The 23,605-nt window shown below is 38.0% G+C and overlaps 1 protein-coding gene across 2 annotated transcripts in view; it reads left to right on the forward strand.

Annotated features, from left to right (window-relative positions):
- PNPT1 (polyribonucleotide nucleotidyltransferase 1) overlaps positions 1–21,923 on the forward strand; it is a 44,333-nt gene extending 22,410 nt beyond the window's left edge. Inside the window, exons 14-28 of one of the 2 annotated variants that reach the window (XM_043987912.1) lie at positions 769–839; positions 4,961–4,997; positions 5,443–5,509; positions 5,591–5,680; positions 6,565–6,618; positions 8,287–8,396; positions 8,999–9,070; positions 9,166–9,229; positions 12,117–12,200; positions 12,703–12,786; positions 14,152–14,258; positions 14,349–14,404; positions 18,950–19,028; positions 19,402–19,449; positions 20,352–21,923. In XM_043987912.1, coding sequence (XP_043843847.1) covers positions 769–839; positions 4,961–4,997; positions 5,443–5,509; positions 5,591–5,680; positions 6,565–6,618; positions 8,287–8,396; positions 8,999–9,070; positions 9,166–9,229; positions 12,117–12,200; positions 12,703–12,786; positions 14,152–14,258; positions 14,349–14,404; positions 18,950–19,028; positions 19,402–19,449; positions 20,352–20,510 — 1,182 coding nt within the window. In that variant the 3' untranslated portion in view covers positions 20,511–21,923. The remainder of the gene's footprint in view (positions 1–768; positions 840–4,960; positions 4,998–5,442; positions 5,510–5,590; positions 5,681–6,564; positions 6,619–8,286; positions 8,397–8,998; positions 9,071–9,165; positions 9,230–12,116; positions 12,201–12,702; positions 12,787–14,151; positions 14,259–14,348; positions 14,405–18,949; positions 19,029–19,401; positions 19,450–20,351) is intronic. The other variant, XM_043987913.1, reaches the window with a different exon arrangement.
- Positions 21,924–23,605: the final 1,682 nt, after the last annotated feature.

Below are 23,605 nucleotides of genomic sequence, written 5' to 3' on the forward strand. Positions count from 1 at the left end.
TCCTAATCCTATGCATCATTTAGGCATAGACATGAATTTGGGTTCTCAAAAGCTAGACTATTAGAGGAAAGTTTCTGATAGGCCCAACCAAGCTGGAAAGAATTTAAATATGGATGGACTGTTCAGCCTAGCCAGATGAAGCCAGGTTCATCACCAGTAAGTGACAGGCAACATGGCACAATGGATAGAGAGCTAGTCTTGGAGTCAGGAAGACCTGGGCAAGGCATTTAACCTCTCAATGCTCTAGACCACTAAAAGAAACTATTATCTTCAATTGTATGAGAAAGTTTCCCTCTCTAGGAATTCTGTGTATATTAATGCTATCATAGGTCTAGTCCCTTTCATCACCAAAAGTAAGCCACTGAGTAATAAATGTTTTCGAACTCATCAACCAGGGAATTATCTATGAAGATGCTGAAGGAATTGTGATCTAGGTGATAGGATTTAGAGCCAGAAGAGATCTAAGAGATCATTGAGTCTGTTTCTGTCATTTAGTGAATGAAGAAACAGACTCAGAGAGGTTAAGTGATTTTGCATTCATTTTTGTCTGTTCCCCTTCTCCCCATAACCAGAATAGTGCCTTAACTTAGAAAGAGTTCAATATCTGTCGCATGTATTAGCGATTTCACGATTAAGTTTACATCTGGTCGTGGTAGACTTGTACAGAGTTAACACACAACATGTGTCCTCTGGTTGCTTACTGTGCTTCTCAGATGTTTTTTATTCTGTGTACTTGGTATATCACTATCAGAATCATGTTTTTTTTAGGTACTTTGTACAGTTACATTTGATTCTTTAGAATCCAGCGTGAAGTCTGATCCTATTACAACAGCCATTAGGTAAGTTGGAGGGCAGGGGAGGCATTCTTTTATGGTTCTGTTCCTGTGTAACAATGAAGTATCTCAGCAGAGGTACATCACTATTCAATGGGGCCCTCGAATTTCTGTGTTTAATGTCTCTGTTTTAGAGCAGTCAGAATCGCCTGCCTTTCCTTCTCTCCTCATGCCTTACTTTTCCTAAGCCTATTCCTCATCTTCACCTTGTTCCTCCACCCCTCAGTCTCCTCAGTATTGTATCAGACCATTACGCCTTCTCTGGCTACCCTTTCTCCTTCATTCCTAGTCTTGCTCATCTTGACCCTCTGGTGAACACTCTACACTATCCTACTATCCTCCACTCACATCTTTTTTTTTTTTTTTTGTAATGGGGGTTAAGTGACTTGCCCAGCATCACACAGCTAGTGTCAAGTTTCTGAGGCTGACTTAGAGCTCAGGTCCTCCTGAATCCAGGGCCCGTGCTCTATCCATTGCGCCATCTAGCTGCCCCCTCTATTCAGATTTCTTGATTGTTTGTCCTGTTGCCTCTTTGGCCTTGTCACTTCCCAACCCTGTACTGTTCCTGCCATCCGTCTCTTCCACTTCTTCTTGGGTGCTGTTGAACAGAACTATAGAAAGTCATAACTCTTCTAACTAGATCACTACAAATTTATGTTATCTAATTTCACCTGGGTCCTCAGTACAGAACAACAATCCTTTTACACCTTCCTGATTGATTTTCTGTCCTGTTCTTCATGGTCGTTATTCCAAAGTTCTCATCTCTCCTCAAGCTGCCCATCTTTCCCCACATCCTCACAGCTGAGGTTCCTGCTTCATACTTTTTTTTTTTTTTTGCCGAGGCAATTGGGGCTAAGTGACTTGCCTAGGGTCACACAGCTAGTAAGTGTTAAGTGTCTGAGGCTAGATTTGAACTCTGGTCCTCCTGACTCCAGGGCCAGTGCTCTATCCACTGTGCCACCTAGCTGCCCCTTGCTTCATACTTTACCAAGAAAATTGAGTCTTTTTGTTGCAAGTTTCCTCTCTTTGATCTCCCTCGTGTCACAACCCCTATGTATCATTCCCCACTATTCTTCCTTTAGTGTGTGTTGAAGAGGTGACTCTCTTTTTCAATAAGACTAAACCCTCTAAATATGTCCTTTGATTCCCATCTTCTCAGGCAGATTGGTTCTACTATCTTTCTAATCTTCAGGTCTCCCTAGCTACTAGTTCTCTTCCCTGCTGCCTACAGACTTGCCCAGTTCTCCTAGATCCCACCATCTCTACTATCTATGACTATATATCACTTTACCCGGCCAAACTCCTTGAAAATCTTCAATCTTTGTCTCCATTTCCTCTCCTCTAACTCTCTTCTAAAACCTTTATAATCTGACTTCCACCCTCATCTACATACAAACAAAATATATACAGTATAAATTGGAAGTAATTCACAGAGAGAAGGTACTAGCATGCAGGGGAATTGGGAAAAGCCTCTTATAGAAGGTGGGATTTTAGCTGGAACTTAAAGGAAGCCAGGAGACAAAGATGACTAAGGAAAGATCCCAAGCATGGGGCACAGCTGGTGAAAATGCCTAGAATTAGGAAATAGAATATCTTGTGGGAGGAATAACAAGAAAGCCAAGCCAGTGTCATGGAGGGGCATTGGGGTGGAGGGTAAGAAATGGCAGGGGTGAGGTAATAAGAAGACTGAAAAGGTAGAAGAAGGCTGGGTTTTAATGGGCTTTAAAAGACAAACACGATTTTATATTTGATCCTGGAGATGATGAAGAGCCAATAAAGTTTGCTGAATAGGGGGAGTGACATGATCAGACTTGTCTTGTAGGAAGATCACTTTGACAGCTGAGTAAAAGATAGATTGGGTTGGTAAAATACTTGAGGCAGGGAGACCAAGCAGGCTACTGCAGTGAGATAATGAGGGCCTACACTAGGGTGGTGGCAGTGTCAAAGGAGAAAAGGGGCCTCCAGGAGAAATGTTACAGGTTTGAATCAACAGAACCTGGCGACTGGTTGGATCTGAGTGGGGAGAGATAGTAAAGAAGGGATCAAAGATGACACCGAGGTTTCAGGCCTGAGTGATTAGGAGGGTAGTGGTGCCTTTGACAGTAACAGGAGAGTTAGGAAGAGGGGGAGGTTTGGGGCGAAAGAAAGCAAATTCATTTTGGGCCATTTAGAGTTTAGATGTTTATGGAATATCCAGCTCCTGATGTCAGTAGAAGTTAGAGATATGAGACTGAGCATCAGGAAGGTTGGGGCTGGACAAATTGATCTGAGAGTCATCTGCATAAAGATGATAATTGAATCCGTGAAGAGAAAAGGATTCAGGGCAGAGTCTTAGGGCCTAAGCAAAGAGCCTGCAAGGGAGACTAAGGAATGGTCAGACAGGTAAGAGGAGAACCAGGACGAAGTAAAGACCATTAGATTTAGCAATGAAGAGATCATTCATTGATAACTTTGGAGAGAACAGTTTCAATTGAACAATGAGATCAGAAGCCAGATTGCAGAGTTCAGACAAAACTGAGAAGGAAGTCATGGTACCAGTTGTAGGTGACTTTGTCAAGTTTAACCACAAAAAGGAAAAGAGATCTAGGAAAATAGCTAGTGAGGATAAACCTATCAAGTGGGGGGGGCGGGGTTGAGGATGGAGGAGACATGAGTGTTTGTAGGCAATAGGCAGTAGGGAAGCAGCCGAGACAAGACATTGAAGACTAGTGAAGGAGTAGAGGTGAAGGGGCTTGCAATCTGTTAGAGATGATGAAAATGGAATTAGATCACTTGTGCATGTAGAGGGGTTTGCCTTGGCAAGGACTCTTTTGTGTGAGATAAAGGTGAGTGAACCAGGAGGAGATAACAGGAGGCAGTATCTGAGTGATGTCAGATTGTGTCAGCTAAAAGGTGCAATGGATAGAGTATTGGACCTGGAGATAGGAAAATCTGAGTTCAGATATTCCCTCAGACACTTACTATGTGATGTGACCCTGGGCAAGTCATTTAGCCTCTGTTTGCCCCAGTTTTCTCATCTGTAAAATGGGGATAATAACAACACCTACCTTGTTGTGAGAATCAAATGAGATATTTGGAAAGTGCTTAGCCCAGTGCCTGTCATCTAGTAGGCACTGTGTAAATGCTTATTCTCTTCCCTCCCCACCCTCTGAGAAAGAAGGGGAGCATTGGGAGGTTTGAAGAAGGACGAAAAAGTCTGAAAAATTCCACTGTGGTGATTGGTGGTGTAGGAAATCTATTAGGGATTGTCTGGCCATTTCAGAGCCTGGTTTCGATTATAAAACATAAATTTGGAGTTTACCCAGTCATCACAATACTGTGTTATTCTTTAGCTCCATTTAGTAGCATTCAGCAAGGAGCGAAGGCCATAGAGAGTTGGAATAATCCAAGCTTGGGGGCTTGGCAGGGTATATCAGAGTTCATGACAATGAAAGTAAAATGTTCGTCAGTGATGATGAGATGAAGACTATGACCATGTATGTGTGTGGCTAAAATGGGTGAAGGAGTAGGGCATGGGTAATGAGTACATTGAGGAATTGGAAAGATGGGGTGTTTGAGGGAGTGTCACATATATGCTGAAGTCGCCTAGTCTGAGGAGAGGAGTTGGGGAGGAAAGAAAGACAATGAACCAGGCGCTTAACACTTTGAAGAAGGGTCAGTAAATAACAACTACTCAAGTCTTCATAGGGTAATAAATATTGAAAGATTCTCAAAGGATGAGAGGTTACTGAATGAAGCTCTGTCATCAGAAGGGAGGTAGGTCTCAGACAAGCAGCCAGAGATAAGAGATTGAAGATTAATGAAGGAGTAGAGGTGACAGGAAGCTCACAGAGAGAAGGCACTAGCATGCAGGGGAATTGGAAAAAACTTCTTATAGAAGGAAAGCTCTATCATCGGAAGGGAGGCAGGTCTCAGAGTCAGAAGTTGTAGAGAGTGAGAAGGGAAAAGGTTTAAAATGAAAGTAAGTTTCTTAACTGTGGAACAAGTATTCCAGAGAATACAATGGAAAGGATGGGTAGATCTAAAGTGGGACTTTGGTGGGTAGGTTCGAGGAGGATGAAGATAATATATGCTGAAACAAATGTATTCACATTCAATGACTTGAAGACTTTTTTTTTAATTTTTAGTGGAGTAAAACAGAAAAATTTCATGCTGCATTATGAGGTAAGGTAATTCCTTAATGCTAAAGTCTTATTACACATATCAGAAATGTAAACAGGAAAATAGTAATATTATAATCTAAAACTACCTATTCTGCTTCAAAAACAAAACTGGAGGCCTGAATAGCAGATACAGTGTCCCTCAAACATTGCTTTGAGAAGAAAGATCAGTTCCTACCTTGAAGAATTGGGAGGTCTGGTTACTTAAAATATCTAGACTGACAAAATATTTTCACTTTTACAGTAAGCTCATCCTATGAGACACTTAAATACCAGGTTATTTTTCTGTGAACTCGTAGCAAAAAGACTTCAGTACTTAGTACTGGAGAACTCTGAATTTTTTTTCTTAGTGTATTATTCAATGCTGGCTTTATTAAAGTCAAATGTATACAAGCATTCTATTATGTCACATAGGAATTCCTTAGTTTTATTTGTTTTCTTTTTTAAAGTTTCCTCCTTATGCAACTAATGAAACTGGCAAAGTCACTGGTGTGAATAGAAGAGAACTTGGGCATGGTGAGAAAACTATGTTTATGTGTTATTCCAAAAATGCCGTAAGTATGCTTTATACGTAATGCTATATATTATGTATTTTAGGTGCACTTGCTGAAAAAGCTTTGTATCCAGTTATTCCCAAAGATTTCCCTTTCACTATAAGAGTTACATCTGAAGTTCTGGAGTCAAATGGTATTCTGATTTTTATTTTATTTCCTAGTAAAAAAACTTGACTTTCTTAGAGTCTCCATTTTCAAATATCATTTTCAGTTCTGCTTAGTATACTAATGTTTCTATTCCACTGGCAAGGTAAAAGTTTTTGTTGATAAGATTTAAATAAATATTCACTCTAATCCTTCTCTGCTGACTAAGTAACTACCTGGAGAAGTGTATTAATTGTGCCGTTTAATGGTTGTTCCTATTGTAATCAATCAGCATCCCCAGGAGGCCAGATCTGTAGCCTTAGAGAGTTATACCCGGGAAAGTGTGGACCTAAAAAGGATAGAAATGGTATTTAATTAAGGTTGAGGAAGGTGTCATGTCAGCAAAGGGGTGATGAGAATACATAAAGATAGGCCAAGTAGGAATGATCTGGCAAAGGCCAGTCCCCAAAATAAAATAACTAAGGAGTTTTGCTAAAAGCAAGATGAGTTGAGCAGGTCTTAAGATTTTTCTTTTTAAGGGGTCAGTATTTCAACACATTGGAATCAGAAGTGGTGGTCCCAGAATAAGACATAAATTAACGTCTGATCCTGGACAGTCTGGTTGCTTTCTTCCCTCTTAAAATTATGCAATACGGTAGTTAGGCCAGAGCTAATAGGGGTGTTCATTGCTCTTGGGACAATAGAGCCTGGGGTGTAGGAAGAGGTTTCAGACCTCCCTGATTATTCTGACAATCATTTTCATTCTTGTTATACTTCCAAGCCAGAAAGGCTGACCTTGGTGAAGAGGCTTAGGGCTATGTTTGGTTTGTTTCAAGATTCTTTAAAACCTTTGACAGTAAATATTGAGATGTATTTTTAAACTCAAATGAATATTCTCTTGTACATTTTTAGCTTAAATTTTTCTTTCTGCAGGTTCTTCTTCTATGGCATCTGCATGTGGTGGAAGTTTAGCATTAATGGATGCAGGTAAAAAAAATTATGGTCCTAATATAATGTCTGACATTCTTTAGTTACTTAATGAGCATGAAGAAATACTAGGTTTCTTTTAAACTGGACTATAATGTCCTCAATTTTTAATAATTTTGGAGTAAATCATCCAGTCATATGAAGATGTGTCTATTATTTTTAATGCAGTTGAATGGTTTACTCAAAATTCAGGAGTGTGTGTGTGTGTGTGTGTGTGTGTGTGTGTGTGTGTGTGTGTGTGTGTGTGTGTGTGTGTGTGTACATGTTGTCTTGGGGAGGTGGGGTGGGCAATGAGGGTTAAGTGACTTGCCAAGGGTCATACAGCTAGTCAAGTGTCTGAGGCCAAATTTGAACTCAGGTCCTTCTGAATCCAGAACCAGTGCTTTATCCACTGTGCCACCTAGCTACCCTTTGTCTTTTCTAATAGAATGTAAGCTCTTTGGGGACAAGAACTATTTTCTTTTTGTATTTGCATTACTATTTCCTAGCACAGTGTAGGGTCTTAATAAATACTTATTGATAACTGTATCATTTTTTTCACTATTACGATTTCATCATTGTAGATAGTTTCTGGTGAGGAACTTCTCCTACAAATACAGATAAGCTCTTCCTCTGCAACATTATAATCTTAGAATGTTTCATAGATGAAATTTAACTCAGGTCTTCCTGACTCAGAAGCCAGCCTTCTGTTTACTATGCCCTACTGTGTATATGTGTCTCTATCCTTATAAATATGGATATGTAAGTATATGTATATATAGAGATGTGATATATAGCCTATCTTTTTCTCTCTTGTTTATTTACGTAAATGTTTGTATGTATCTCTCTGTGTGTGTATATGTGTATATATATATTTCCCATATATATTTCTCTCATATATATTTTCTTGACTTTAGAACAAATTATAACTGCAGATGACTTAACAAAAACCCAGTCACATTAAAAAATAATACACATATGTAAAATAATGAACAACACTGCAATAGTACATATTTTCCTAGATAGTGTGTTTCATAGGCATGTTTTGCCATTTATTTCCCTTAACTTTCTTGAACAGTTTAAAACAGGGGTTCTTAACCTTTTTGTGTCATGAACTCCTTTGACCATTTGTTCCAGCCTATGGACCCCTTCTCAGAAAACTGTTTTTAAACTCTTAAAATACATAGGATTACTAAGGACTTATATCTTAATAAACTCATAAACTTAATTCTATTAAAATGCAGTTATCATAATAGGAGAGGAAGGTTATTGTTCCCCAGGTTAAGAACCCCAGGTTTAAAAGAAACTCTAATATTATGCATTGATAGAAACAGAGAGGGAGAAAGTAAATGTGATAGCTGGTTAAAGAGATGGCCTTGGAATCAAAAAGACCTGAGGTCCAGTCCTGCCTCTGACACATGTACAGCTATTGACTGCTTAGGGAGATTCTAACCTCTCAAAGTACCCCATGCAAACCCCCACAAGTGTAAGTTGCATAGCTAGTGCTGATCTGCACTGGTAGAGGACATTTCCTTAATGAAATCACAGGTCCATCCATTCCCATTCAAATCCTACATATGTACTAACTACTCCTCTGAAACCTTGTTTCACCCAATACTAGGTTTTTATGGAATCACTGTGTGTTTGTAGATACACATACATATTTATGAATTCCCTTTTTAATTATAGGAGTTCCGATTTCATCTGCTGTTGCGGGTGTGGCAATAGGACTGATTTCCAAAAACAATTCTGAGAAAGAAGGTGAAATTAAAGATTATCGTTTGCTGACAGATATCCTGGCAAGTATATAAAGCTTTAAAAAATATTTAGTGTTATTGGTGAAAGTTAAATATCCTTTATAATATCCAGAATGTATTTAGGAAAGTACAGAATCACTTTTTTTTGTTTGTTTTTGTTTTGGGGTTTGTTTGTTTTTTGCAGGGCAATGAGGGTTAAGTGACTTGCCCAGGGTCATGCAGCTAGTGTCAAGTGTCTGAAGCTGGATTTGAACTCAGGTTCTCCTGAATCCAGGACCAGTGCTTTATCCACTACACCATCTAGCTAACCCCCAGAATCACTTATTTAGAAGAATTACTTACATTTTTTAAATTATGCTAAAATTCTGTAGCATAACTTCACATAATGTACTCATAAACAAGTAATAAGTTACCAGTAACAAATCTGAGAGGAGAATATGACTTTTTAGAGTGAAGATATATTTATTATGTGAAAATGTATGTAGTTAAAAGGTTCACAGCCATACTTGAGGTATTGGAGACAACAGCTAATAAAGGAAATTGGTAAAGGAGACATTCTCAAAGGACTCATCTAAAACTGCTCTTTGAAACTTCTATGAATATACTATGAATTTTATTTCAAATATAACTTTAAATTTTTTAAGGGAATTGAAGATTATAATGGTGACATGGATTTCAAAATGGCTGGAACAAATAAGGGAATAACTGCATTACAGGTATTTTTAAAAGTTAATTTTGGAAACATTTTAGCAAAGTGATAGATGTCATTTGACTCAATATGTATATAAATTTTCTGGCTTCTTTATGTCAGGCTGATATCAAATTACCAGGAATACCAATAAAGATTGTAATGGAGGCAATTCAACAAGCTACAGGTAAAAGTGTTATTCATGACTCTCTTTATATAATCTGTTCTTCTTCAATTTTGAGTTAATTAATAGATAATATGTTATGGTTTAATAAGCAAACTCCTGGGGGGTTTTTTTGTTTGTTTGTTTGTTTTTTGCTTTTTTTTGCGGGGCAATGGGGGTTAAGTGACTTGCCCAGGGTCACACAGCTAGTAAGTGTCAAGTGTCTGAGGCCAGATTTGAACTCAGGTCCTGAATCCAGGGCCGGTGCTTTATCCACTGAGCCACCTAGCCGCCCCTATAAGCAAACTCTTTATCAGAGAAACTCTTGCTCATATTTACTTAATGCTTTTATTTTAAATAATTTTTGAGTTAGACAGTTCTTGCCTTATGTAAATTCACATTATACAAATTCTGCTTTAGCTAACTTTTTTTTTTTTTTTGGTGAGGCAATTGGGGTTAAGTGACTTGCTTGCCCAGGGTCACACAGCTAGTAAGTGTTAAGTGTCTGAGGCCACATTTGAACTCAGGTCTTTCTGAATCCAGGGCCAGTGCTCTATCTACTGCGTCACCTAGCTGCCCGGGCTAACAAATTCTTAAAGATACTCACATTCCCGCCCCTTCCCCCAAAAACATTTATGTTAACTTTATAGTACTGTGCTTTCACTTTCTGCTCTGCAGCCTCCCTTCTCCTCCCTACCAATCCCCCTCAAAAACCCTCCAATTTAAGCAGCAGAATAGACCCACAGAGAGACTGCCACGTCTGCTGCTGATCTGGGGCTTGGCTTGAGACCTCCAGCCCTGAGAGAGGAGACCTTTGCCCTGTTCCACTCATCCACCTTGTAAGGGCTAAAATTCTAGCTAGTCTGTCTAAAATCTAATGAGTGGTCGCCAATAAATTATAAGCTTTAGCAAGAGTTAGACTTGCAAGCATTTATTAAGGAGAATAAGAATTTGGCGAAGAGAAAGAGAAAGGCCTAGATTCATCTATCTATTAAAGGGGGAGAGCATTCCTAGCTCCGCTCTCCACCAGAGTCCACACGAAAGAGAGTGAGCCAGTGCGCCAGCCTCCCCCTTCCTCCTCAAGCCAACGTCACTTCCTGACCCCAAAGAAAACACACATGGTCTTTCCCTCAGAGACCTTCTCCTCATGGTGGAGCTTTCCTACAATAAGTCTCCAGCCGGTGGCATCATTCCAATCATTATAACCTACATGTCTGGCCCTGGATTTCTATCTAACATATGTCAGTGCTCAGAACCATGTGTTGCCTATCTTCTCCTCTCTGGGTTGGTGTCTGACCCCCACATGGCTGTCCCTGGCCTTGCGTGTTCCTCCTCCTACTCTTACTTCTCCATCCCTCCACCATATATCTTTGACTGTGTGCCAGCCCCTTCCCCACACAAGCATGTGGCCTCCTTCCTGCCTCTTTTCATCCCTCCCTTCCCCACATCCACAGGCAAATTCACATTACATAAAAATTGCTTTGCATAGAGGTCTGCAGGAACAGTCTACTTATGGAAAGCGAGAACTGTCTTTATATCATTTTTCACAGTACTGTCTTTTAGTTATAAGAATGAAATTTATATGTCAGATACTAAACAAAGCTTAGATATACCGCATAAGAATGGCAATCCAAACAATATAACCAAATCATACTGCAACACTTTCAGCCAGTTGCCTGAGACCCGGATTGGATGTTTGTTCCGTGCTGCAGTAGACAGCTTGCTGGACCTGGAGTCAGAAAGACTTGAGTTCAAACCTGGCCTCAGATCCTAACCAGCTGTGTGTTCCTGGACAAGTCTATTTAGCCTTATCTATAAAATGGAGATAATCACAGCACCTACCTGGTAGTGTTATTAAGAGAACCAAATGAAATAATATTTGAAAAGCACTTTGCAAACTTTAAATTGCAATATAAATGTTAGCTATTATTATGATCGGAAATGAGCTAAGGAAATATTTGACTTCCAGTAATAACTTCATGAAGTATCAGTCTAATAATAGTTCATCAGCTCACAAGCAATCATGAAGCAACTATTCTTGGCAAGTACTGTTCTAGGTTTGAGGGTTACAAAGACAAAAACAGTCCCTGCAACCTCAGAGAAGCTCAAAGAGCTTCTGGTCTGGGTAGAGAGATTGGAGCACAGATACTAGTAAGTGAATACAGAATAATTCAAAGTAATTTCAAAAAGGAGACAGTGCCAATATTTAGAGAACATTCTCTCATTTTACCCTCAAACCTTGGGACAGTGGTGGAGCAGGAATGTCTCATTTTATAGGCGAGGTGGTTTGTCTAAGGCATGTGGGCAGTTAAGAAACAAAGATGAAAATAAAGACCTCCTTTGCTACCAGTCCAATTCTTTTCCTGATCCAATGATCATTGAAATTACAGGTTTAGTCCTCATCCCTATGCATATAACATGCTTTGGGGTTTTTTCTCAGTATGGAAGAGGGGGAAACGGGAGAGAGAGAATGTCGGTTTTGTTGTTTGGGGGAGTTTTTTGCTGATTAAAAAAATAAAAATTAATTTAAAATTTTTTTTAAAGTTAGGAAATAGGGCATAGGGATGAGGATTAAACCTGTAATTTTATTGATCACTGGGAACTCCCATGTGAGGAAACACTTACCAATGTGCATAAGCACCTTTTCTGCAACTTAAGAGAGTTGCTTAGTATAGAACACTAAGAAATTAAGTGATTTGGTATTCACACAGCCAGTTTGTGTCAAAAACAGGACTTGAACCCAGGTCGTCCTGGCTTCAAGGCAGGTTTAATGCCCACTGTAAGATGTTACTTAAAGAAATAAGTAGAGGCCAAATTGTGGGAGACCTGAGTAATTTGGACTTTATGCTGTACATAATAAGGGAAGTTTCATCCATTTTTGCAATAATATCATTTTATTTTTCTAATTTAGTGGCGAAGAGAGAAGTATTACAGATTATGAACAAGACAATTACAAAACCTCGAGAAAGTAGAAAGGAAAATGGACCAGTTGTAGGTAATATACAAAAATTATATTAATTTCATCTTTTTACTATTTATATTCAAATGTTAAGTATTCTGATTAATTTTTACTATTATACCAAACTTCACCAAATAAAAAGTTTGAAAAAATGGTTTTAACATGAAAATATTTTATATTTTATTTTAGGTAATCTAAAATTTGGCATTTTTGAATTTTAAGAAAAATTTTTACATGAATATACAAAGGTTCAGTGAATTATTTGGCATAACTCTCTATATGAGAACTATTTCCACCAGAGTAGATTAGAACCTTTCCAGTTCTGTGACTTATTATATAAGCCCTAAGAACTAATTCGTTTTGGAAAACATCACTGACCTGTTTCTTGAATAATGAATAAAACATTTTTCAAATTTTATATTTAATTTTTTGTACCTATATTTGCAGTAAAATGAAATATAACCCAGATGACCTAGATGTCCTTTAGTTTTCTGTTGCCTTTGAAATACTTGTATTTTGTATTTGCTCTGCATTTTAGAAACAGTTCAGGTGCCATTGTCCAAAAGAGCAAAGTTTGTTGGACCAGGAGGATATAACTTAAAAAAACTTCAGGCCGAAACAGGTGAGAGATACTTGTTTTCTGTTTTAAATTTCATGAAGCATAATTTCATTCTTTAAATCTCTGTTCTGCTTTGAAAATGAAAGCATAGAGAAGTGACATGTGAAATAATGAATTTTCTTGGCAATGTGTTTTTCATTACAATAGTGAAGTATCCCAATCTAATAGATGCTGTATCATTCGTAACCAGTTTCAGGACTGGTTCCAGTGTTGAACTTCTATCTTTCAATTTGGTGGACAGCCCTTTGGATATTTTAGGGGACATTAACAACTGACATAATTATCCTACCAGCATGGAATATTCCTTGTTTTAGTATTAAATGTTACTATTTTCACTGTGACATTAAACTTTCTTCTCACACACACACACATTTAAAGATGATTTTAAGTTACCATATTTAAGAAGAGTATATATGTAGATACACTTAAAACTTTGATCTACAAGATTATTTATTATATTTAATATATTACAATTTGCCACCTACCTGAGATTCCTTTAACTTGTATATGAGCATAGAAAGAATTTTAAGAAAAGAGCTACTAAAATGAGGGCTTGAAAGGACTAACCCTGATCATGTCCCTCTCCAAACTGTTTGCCATTTTGTGGGTAAGAGGGAGAGAGAAAAAAGAGGGAAAGGGAAAAGTTCTTTAATCATTCATTAGGAGAAATTAAAGGTTTGAAAATAATAAGCATTTAATAAGTTCTTATTGCTTGACTATTATTGACTGATAACGGCTATAGCTTGCCACCCACCTGCTTCCCTTACTCTCACCTAACACACTTAACTACAATACAGCTCCAACCATGCCAACTCCTTTTGGATTCCTGCTACCCTCCTCTATTTAGCAGCATGGCACTTATTGGCGTAAATAATTAAACTATGCTTTTTTAAAAAAAAATCAGTGTAAGAAAGAAAGAACTGTGGAGTATAGATGCTGATTGAACCATATTATTTCTTTTGTTTTGGGTGCTATTGTTTTTTTTTTCTATTTTGAGGTTTTGCATCACTGCTCTGATTCTTTCTCTTGTAACAGGATTAATGCAGAAATAGGATTAATGTTATTATGTGTATATATATGTGTGTGTGTGTGTGTGTGTGTGTGTGTATATATATATATATATGTATAGAGATATATAGATATAACCTATATCAGATTACCTGCTGTCTAGGGGAGGGGGGAGGGAGGGGAGGGAGGGAGAAAAATCTGAAATTGTAAAGCATGTATAAACAAAAGTTGAGAACTATCTTTACATGTAACGGAAAAAATAAAATACCTCATACATTAAAAAAAAAAAACTGTATGAGGCAAGACAAAAAAAAATCAGTGTTATTTTGAAGTCCTAAACTTTTCATCTTTTTATGAAAGGGGTAACTGTTAGTCAGGTGGATGAAGAGACATTTTCAGTATTTGCACCAACACCTAGTGCTATGAATGAAGCAAGAGAATTCATTACTGAAATCTGCAAAGATGATGTAAGAATATTTCTTTTATTATTTGTTTTATCTACTTTATATTTGTTTACTTTGTGAATCTGATCTCAATGGTTTATTTAATTGTTGCAGCAAGAGTATGAGTTAGAATTTGGAGGAGTTTATACTGCCACGATAACTGAAATTAGGTAAGTCACTCTAGTAATATTTTGCAAAATGGTGGGTTTAAGATTAATTATAGTCCATGATATTCTACATATGTGTGCATGTGTGCATGGATGTACATATCTATGTGTGTGCACACAGCATGAGACCATAGACAGAACACTGGGCTTAGAATCAGGAAGACCTCAGTTCACATCCCTCCGCAGGTACTTAGTAGCTGCATTAACCTGTTCATATATCAGGCAATTCCCAGGAATTACCCCATTAAGTAACAGTTTGAGATCTGCTTTTGTAGAAAAAATTCCACATGCTGACAAAATCCTAGATCCTGTGTGTATTTTTTTTAGCATACATTGCTTAGTTGCTCCTCTTGGCTTCTATTATATTACAGGTTTGTTCCTTATACTCAGCCAACTGATGTTAATAGAGAAAGCTTTACAAACCTCTGGTTCTTGGTTGTGAAAGCAGCTGTCATGTAGTAGAAACAAATGGAATGATCTTAGGAAAAGTAGAATGGAATGGGGAATCCAGAAACCTTTAGTTACACCCCTGGCTCTGTCTCAGATTGGTGTTATGACCCCAGACAAGATTGTTTACTCGGTTTCTAAGCCAGTTTACTCATTCATAAAATAGGGAGTTGGATGATGTGATTCCTAATTCCCTTTCTTACATAAAACTAATGATTTTTAAAAGAGAATTACAACAAATAGTATTCCTTCACACCTTTGACTTCAACTTCTTATTTTCTAAAATGTTTAATTATAATTTGTGGACTTCATTTCAATGCAGTACTTAATGCCATTAATAGCAGTCAAGCCAGCAAGTATTTATGACTGTGTACTAGGCACAGTGCCAAACACCCAAGGGGGACGGTGGAGGGAGCCCCTGCTCTTAAGAAGTCCAGAGTCTAATGTAGACAACTGTATACAGGATAAATTGGAGATAATTACAGAACATTAAGAATGACGGGGGGCAACCAGGTGGTGCAGTAGATAGAGCACTGGCCCTGGAGTCAGGAGGACCTGAATTCAAATCTGGCCTCAGACACTTGACACTTACTAGCTGTGTGACCCTGGGCAAGTCACCTAACCCCAATTGCCTTACCAAAAAAAAAAAAAGAAGGAAAAGAAAAGAATGACAGGGAAAGACTTCTTAAATATGGTGGGGTTTTAGCTAGGACTTGAGGGAAAGCAGGAGTCAGAAATAAGAGGAAAAGGATGCCAGATAGAGGTAGTCAAGTAAAATATCCTGAGTCTTAAGATAGTGTTGTGTGCACTGGATCACAAGAGTTCTTGGAGGGGAGAAAAACAGAGGGGAGGGTATAAGAACATTGGAAGGTTAGGAGAAGGGCAGGTTATGAAGGATTTTGAATGTCAAACAGAAGATTTGTATTTCATATTGGAGGTAATATCTAACCACTGGAGTTTATTGAATATGTTGAGGGGATGGGGGTGGTGGGGAGTGAGGAATCAGTTAACATGGTCAGACCTGTACTTTAGGAAGATGAGTTTTACAACCGAGTAGAGGATGGACTGAAGTAGGGAGGAACTAGAGGTAGGGAGACCAACCAGCAGGCTGCTGCACCTTCAGGCATAAGGTCATGAAGACCTGCACCAGGTGGTGGCCGTGTCAAAGGAGAGAAGGGGACATTTAGGAAAAATGTTAAGAAGGTAGAATCAACAAAATTTGGCAAACGGTTGGATATGAGGAATGAGAAAGAGGAAGGAGTCAAGGATGATGCCTAGTTTTTGAGCTCAGTGGAAAAAGATAGAGTGCACTTTTGGACATGTTGAGAGTTTGAGATGTCTGTGAGATACTTAGTTCAAGGTGTCCAGTACACAGTTGGAAATTTGAGATCAGTAGAGAGGTTAGGGCTAGACAGGATCTGCAAAATATATGCATAAAGATAATAACTGAATCCATGAGAGCTGATGAGATCACCAAGAAAAATGAAGGGGGAAGGAAAGAGGGCGTTACAGCACAGAGCTTTGGGGAATGCTCACAGTTAGCCGGAACAACCTGGCTAAAGATATGACAAAGGAGACAAAAAAGTTAGACAGGAGGATTATCAGGAAAAAGCAGTGTCAAAAACATAGAGAGGATAGAATATCAAGGCAAAGAGGGTATGTACGGTGTCAGACGCTGCAGAGAAGTCAGCATGGATAAGGACTAAGAAAAGACCATTAGATTTGTCAGGCGAGTATTGTTAACTTTGGAAAGAGCAATTTCAGTTGACAGTTATCTAACCCACCAAAACTTGGACTTACTCCTCCATCCCCCAGCTTTCAAAGGTAAAGGCCTTAATGCCATCCAAGCTACCTTCTCATTGTAGTCCTCTACCCAAAACTTAAACTCTACCTTAGGAGGGCCTTTCCCCCAATTTTCCAGCACCATGTTTTATATTGTCTTTGCCCATCAGAATGGTTAATTATTGTAAAAGCTCAGTGTAGTACTGAGAAACATGTTATTTAAGACACCATAAGTCTTTTAGCTCTAATTTCTTCAGCTATTTGTTTAATCTTATATTTTCCCTTTTGTTTATCTTTCTTATCCAAAACTGAAGGACATTGAAATCTCCCACCAGTATTATAATATTGTGGATATCTTTTTGCAGTTCAGTTAGTTTTTTCCTTTATGAATTTGAAAATTAAGGCATTTGGAACATTTAAGTTTAATACTTGATTTGTTATCAATAGCTCCTTTCATCATAATGGAATTTGTTTTTCTATCTCTTTTTGTGTGTAAATGTTTATTTGTGCTTTGTCTGATTGGATAACTCAGCCCTCAACATTTCCAAGTACTAACTACTAAATACCTATATAAAGAATACTTTTGGGGGCAGCTAGGTAGAGCAGTGGATAAAGCACCAGCCCTGGATTCAGGAGGACCTGAGTTCAAATCCAGCCTCAGAAACTTGACACTTACCAGGTGTGTGACCCTGGGCAAGTCACTTAGCCTTCATTGTCCCACCAAAAATAAAAAAACTTTTTATAAGAGAATTGGAAAAGTAAGAACGTATAAGTGAGACTCAATATTTTATTTATTTAAAGATATTTTAAACAAGTGATAAAAGATCCTTTTTATAATGCTTCATTCTACAAATGAGGAATTGAAATTGTTTTTAATCTTTGTCTTTCATGTGAAAGGATGAATGGAGGGAAAAAGTGGGATTTTTAAAAAATGTGATGTTCCATAATCCTATACAACATCAAAATATTAATTATAAGGAGATTAATTTTATACAGTGCAACTTCTTGAGATAATTTTCTTATATTCAGTTTTTTTTCCAGAAAAAAACATTTTATTTTAAAGGTAAACAGGAGGAGGAGGGGAGGAATATATTTTTGAAAGCCTTCATTGATACTCTTCTTTTCCAATGGGATCCATTCCCTCTTTCCCTTGCTTCACAAAAGGATAATGGCAAGTTCTAAAGTCCTTAAAAAAAAAAAAACCTTTCACATAAAAACTAAGTTTTTGAAGACATACTACCAAGATATTTACAAAGTATGTTGTGAAAAGCTTTTTTTTTTCCTTAAGATTAGGATTATCCCTTGGAAAGCCCCAATTTAATTTTCAGTTAACATACACAAGTAATAGTTGTGGAAATTTATTTTGATTTGGGGACCCTACCTTTGGGCTGAGATTAGAAAGCCTTAGGCCCTCAAGGTTTTTCCTGTGTGAGGGGCTGGTGCCCCTCCCCGCTCTGATTCAGCTGGTGGGGGAAAGCCCCAGCTCCTTCCACCCTGAGAGGATCTATCCAAGAGATCTCTGGCTCATCCAGGCCGGCCTCTGGCATAGCCCGTGCAGGGGTCCTTGGAGCCCTGGGTGTGGTATGCACGGGACGCTTGAGCATCTAGTTTGGTGCATGTGGGGGCGCAGGAAGCCCCAAGATTTGAGTGGAGAGAAGGAAGATATATAGACCGGAGAGTTAGACGGTAAGGTCGAAGAGGTGGCAGAGAGCACAAAAGCAGTCAGCACAGGGTAAAGGTTAGAGAAACAGGGGGGCTGACAAGATTAAGAGGAACTCCGGAGACCAGAGACGCTGAAAGGAGGCTGGAAGATTAAGAGAACAGAAGGACACTGTAGTACTAGGAGAATGGAAGAAGTCGGTGAGAGAGAAACACAGGGGTTCAGTGGTGGCAGTACAGAGAGGAAAGTTAGATGCAGGGGGATGACAAAGTGAAAGGGGCTTGGAGTTAGAAGAAAGGAGCTGAGCAGTGAAAGTGGAACATACCCTAAGGCAAGAGGCAGCTACAGCCTTTATTGTATTAAAAGCAGACAGGTTGTATAATTTGCATTTCTTAACCTTATCTCTTACATTTATTTTTATAAAAAAACTCTGCTTTGATTATTTAGTTAAGAGGCTTCTTAATCTTTTGCTTATCAATTTTGGAAGTGGAGCAGTACGGTAGAACTTTATAAATGGCCCATATTAAATTAATAGCAGTCAGATAGCCAGTTAGTCAAAAGTCCCCAGATTAGTCCTCCAGTCAGATTAGTCCCCCCAAATTAGGCCCTTAAGTCAAAATATTTCTACATAGTATAATCAGCTTGGTTCTTTTTTGCAGGGAGACAGGAGTAATGATAAAACTTTATCCAAATATGACTGCAGTACTCCTTCATAACACCCAACTTGATCAAAGAAAGGTAAAAAGGGGGCTGGGGGTGGGGCCAACCAACTAGAAACTGGGGCTATTTATTTTAAAACTTCCCAGCTAGGTTAATAAGAATCATTTATATACTTTGATTAGCCCTGGAAAATGTACATAAAATAAGGCAGTAGATGTGCTTATATTCCCAGCACTTACTGCTTATGTACATCCATATTATGGATATGATCCCAAGTATCCTTCTAGGTAAAAAAGACAGATGTCAAACCCACTGAGCCTGCCAGGTTCCAGAATGCCTAGCTGCAATCCTATTTTTATTTTCACTAGGTTAAGACAAAAAGAAAATGTCCCACTTCGACCTTAGTAAAATTCTTTATTGACAATTAAACACACAAAAACTTCTTTTTAAGGTTAAACATCCAAGTGCCTTGGGATTAGAAGTTGGTCAAGAAATTCAGGTGTGTATATTGGCATTCTATTAGCAAAGTTACAGCTTTTATGTGTAACACCTCTTATTTTCAGGAAAGTAAAACTAAAAAAGAAAAAAAATACACTTAAATGCTCGTTAAGGATATTATTCATATGCAATATTCAATTATATATAAATATACATGTGTATATATAGTGTGAAACAGTATTTTAGTGTACATCCTCTTTATGTTTATGTGAACAGCCTACATTTGAATAAAATAAACTCAATTCAGCCAACATTTATTAATGGCCTATTATGTGCAAGGTACAAACAAATAAGAGATACACAGTCCCTGCCTGCAAGGATTTATAAGCTAGTGGGAGAAATAAGGCACTTTGAAAGTTAAACACTATGAGAGCTAATAACAGAAAAAAAATGGCATAAGGCTGTCCATAATTAATTGCCCAATGAGTATTATACTTTTAGGGAGGGAAGATTTCACTTTCAGGCTTGAATGACCTAGAAAAGTTTCATGGAACAGGAGACCTCGACAGATCTATAAAAGTTAAGGGGGGGGGGCAGCTAGGTGGCGCAGTGGATAGAGCACCGGCCCTGGAGTCAGGAGTACCTGAGTTCAAATCTGGCCTCAGTCACTTAACACTTACTAGCTGTGTGACCCTGGGCAAGTCACTTAACCCCAATCGCCTCACTAAAAAAAAAAGTTAAGGGGGGGGGAGGGGCCCGCTAGGTGGCACAGTGGATAGAGCACCGGCCCTGGAGTCAGGAGGACCTGAGTTCAAATCCGGCCTCGGACACTAAATTACTCATTTAAAGAACATGTCACTGTCTTTAAAAAGCCATGTTTAGCTAAAGCATCTTAAATTATAACTTGTTTTGATTTGAAGATATGGTTTTTAATTCCAGAGTAATCTCTGTCATCCACAACAGGTGAAATACTTTGGACGTGACCCTGCTGATGGGAGAATGAGGCTTTCCCGAAAAGTGCTTCAGGCTCCAGCTACCAATGTGATCAAAACTCTAAGTGACAAAAGCAGTATTGTAATGGGAGAATCTGTTCCACAGTCATCCAGTTCTTCTTCCCAGTGATAATGTGAGAAAAAAAATCGAAGATGTTATTTATACGCTGATCAAGATTTCAAAAATTCCAGAATATCTTCTATTGTTCAGATTTACATATAAATATAGTCCTAATAATTTGTATCAAAACTACTTTGACTTTTTCCACTTAATATTTCGTTTTAGCAGCAGCCCAATATTACCATTTTTTTTTTGTTTATATTTACCTCTGAAAATAGAAAAGTGACATTTTTATACTCTAAAACATACTTCAAACTGCCACAGAGAGAAGCAGTATGGTATTAGTGGAAAAAATAGTCCTGGGGGCAGGTAGGTGGTACAGTGGATAAAGCACCAGCCCTGGATTCAGGAAGACCTGAGGTCAAATCCAGCTTCAGACACTTGACACTTACTAGCTGTGTGACCTTTGGGCAAGTCACTTAACCCTCATTGCCCCACCCAAAAAAAAATTTTTTTCCTGGAATCAGAGGACCTCAGTTCATATGTCTCTCCCAACAAAATACTCATGCATAATCAGTATCAATCCCCCTGCTTTTTATTTGTAGGTTATCACATAGCCAATTCAGTGCCTGCCTGCTTAGACTAATAGCTGGTTCCAAATCAATCTGTAAAAACTGAAGCCTAATTTTATAAAAAGAGTAATCAATTTTTGCTTTCCTTCTACTCATTTTTAAGATAGTACAGTTATCCCTTCCAGATCATAAGGGTTGGTGGCTTGGCACTGCCATGATTTGGAAAATGTGCATAAAACTTTTTGCCCCTCCCGTCATACCAAAGAAATCTGAATTATTATGGTATTTAAAGATAAAACATGTTGCTCTTACACAATACTATATTTTGCGCATTTCTTGTTTCTGAACTTTTTCTGTTATCTGCTGTCTATTGCATTGTCTGTAGCTTCCACAAAACTCCCCAAAATATCCCATTTAATTTCTTATGCCATCCTATGATATATCAAAACCTCAACAGGGTGGAAGGGATAACTGTAGTGAAGAGTAGCAGTGGTTAATTTATTTACAGGTTAGATACCATAGAGCAAGGCTTCTTAAACTTTTTCCACCAGTGGACCCCTTTTTTACCCAAGAAATTTTTATGCAACTCTGGTTATATAGGTATATAAAATAGGTATATATAAGCTTCTACTGTTGCTATATTTTTCACAACCCCCACATGCAATTACGTGACCCCATGGGGTCACAACTCAGTTTAAGAAGCTAGGCGCTAGAGCATGGGTTCTTAACCTTTTTTTTGTATCACAGACCCCCTTGGCCATTCTGTGTACTGTTGATCCTTTCTCAGAATAAGGTTTTCAAATACGTAAAATAAAATACAAAGGATTACAAGAGGAATCAATTACATTTAAATAGTTATCAAAATATTTTTTATAAACAAGTTCACAGACTCTAGAACTCCTGCCCCAGAGCTAAGCTTTTGGAAATGAAGTTGCTTTTTTAAAAAAAGTATAGTTTAAACTTATACTTGTGCATTATATTAATGCACATCCAAAGTTTTATAAACTTATATCCAGAAGATAGTTTTTTACACACTAAGTAATATTGGGCCATTTTTTAAGTCTATATAATCTTCAGTGAAAAGAAATGAATCAGAGGTGAAACAATCTGGGTTTGGATCCCAGCTTTGGTACTTTATGTGTTACCCTTCCTGATAAATCCCTCAGCCTCTCTAGGCTTTATTTTCCTCACCTGTAAAGAGAGAGGGTTGGACACTGACTTCTGAGGTCCCTTTCAATGCTAATTATTATACGTGTGTTTTGTATACTGTCCTAGAAATAAGACACAGAAAAATTTAAAGGTTGCCAATAGACTTTAGAATAGTAATATTTTGAATAGAACATCATAATCTGACAAGTCTTTTTCTAGCTTATTTCAAGAAATATGCAAACAAATCATGCAAAACTGTCCACTTCAAGAAAAACATTAAAATATAACATTTTTATATGTTCATTTTAAGAGGGGGAATATAGATAGTATATAGGAATTAGAATTTAGGAGAAATAAAAGCTTTACAGAACTTTGACCCACAATTAAAAACTAAGACTGTACAACATAATGGTTTGTCAGATATTAAGGTTTTCCCAGCCAAAGTAAGTTTTTTTTTTTAATGTCTATATTAACACCTAAAATTAGAGTCCAGGTAATGTTGTAGTAGTTACTTAGACATTGGCAAAGTTTTTGGTGCATAATACTATTCTTGTTGAAAAGATAGAGAGGTAGGGATTTTATAATAATACAGTCAGGTGAATTGTTAACTGGTTGGATTTCAAGGCTCAAGAGTAGTTTCTTTTTTTTTCTTTTTTGCGGGGCCATGGGGGTTAAGTGACTTGCCCAGGGTCACACAGCTAGTAAGTGTCAAGTGTCTGAGGCCGGATTTGAACTCAGGTCCTCCTGAATCCAGGGCTGTTGCTTTATCCACTGTGCCACCTAGCTGCCCCACCCTGCTCATCATTTCTTAGAGCACAAAAGTATTCCATTATATTCATATACCACAACTTGTTCAGCCATTCCCCAATTGATGGGCATCCCCTCAATTTCTAATTCCTTGCCACCACAAAAAGAGCAGCTATAAATATTTTTGTACATGTGGGTCCTTTTCCCTTTTTTATGATTTCTTTGGGGAAAAAGACCTAATAGTGATATTGCTGCGTCAAAGGGTATGCACAGCTTTATGGTCCTTTGGGCATAGTTCCAAATTGCTTTCCAGAATGGTTGGATCAGTTCACAATTCCACCAACAATGCATTAGTGTTGTGTTTAATTTTTTTGCAGGCTGCACAGAGGACATGTTAAAGTCTTTTCTCTGACTCCAGCTGTAACTGTTGCCATAAGGGAGAGCCCATGTTGGTCACCAAGGCTTTCTCCTTAACACCTTAGTCAGTTCCTTTTCCCTTTGAGCTGTTCCTTCAGTAAGATCTGTGTTCAGTCCCTTTGGGTGTGTTAGGTTCTTGACAAATAAAAAAAAAATCAGTTGAAGAAAATAGACATGTTTAGCATGAGAAAAAAAAGACTCAAGAGGGACATGATAGTTCAAGTATTTGAAGGCTTATGTCAGGAAGGATTGTTTTGTTTGGCTTTAAAGGGAATAACC

The sequence above is a fragment of the Dromiciops gliroides genome, chromosome 2, assembly GCF_019393635.1.
Source record: "Dromiciops gliroides isolate mDroGli1 chromosome 2, mDroGli1.pri, whole genome shotgun sequence".
NCBI lineage: Eukaryota > Metazoa > Chordata > Mammalia > Microbiotheria > Microbiotheriidae > Dromiciops > Dromiciops gliroides.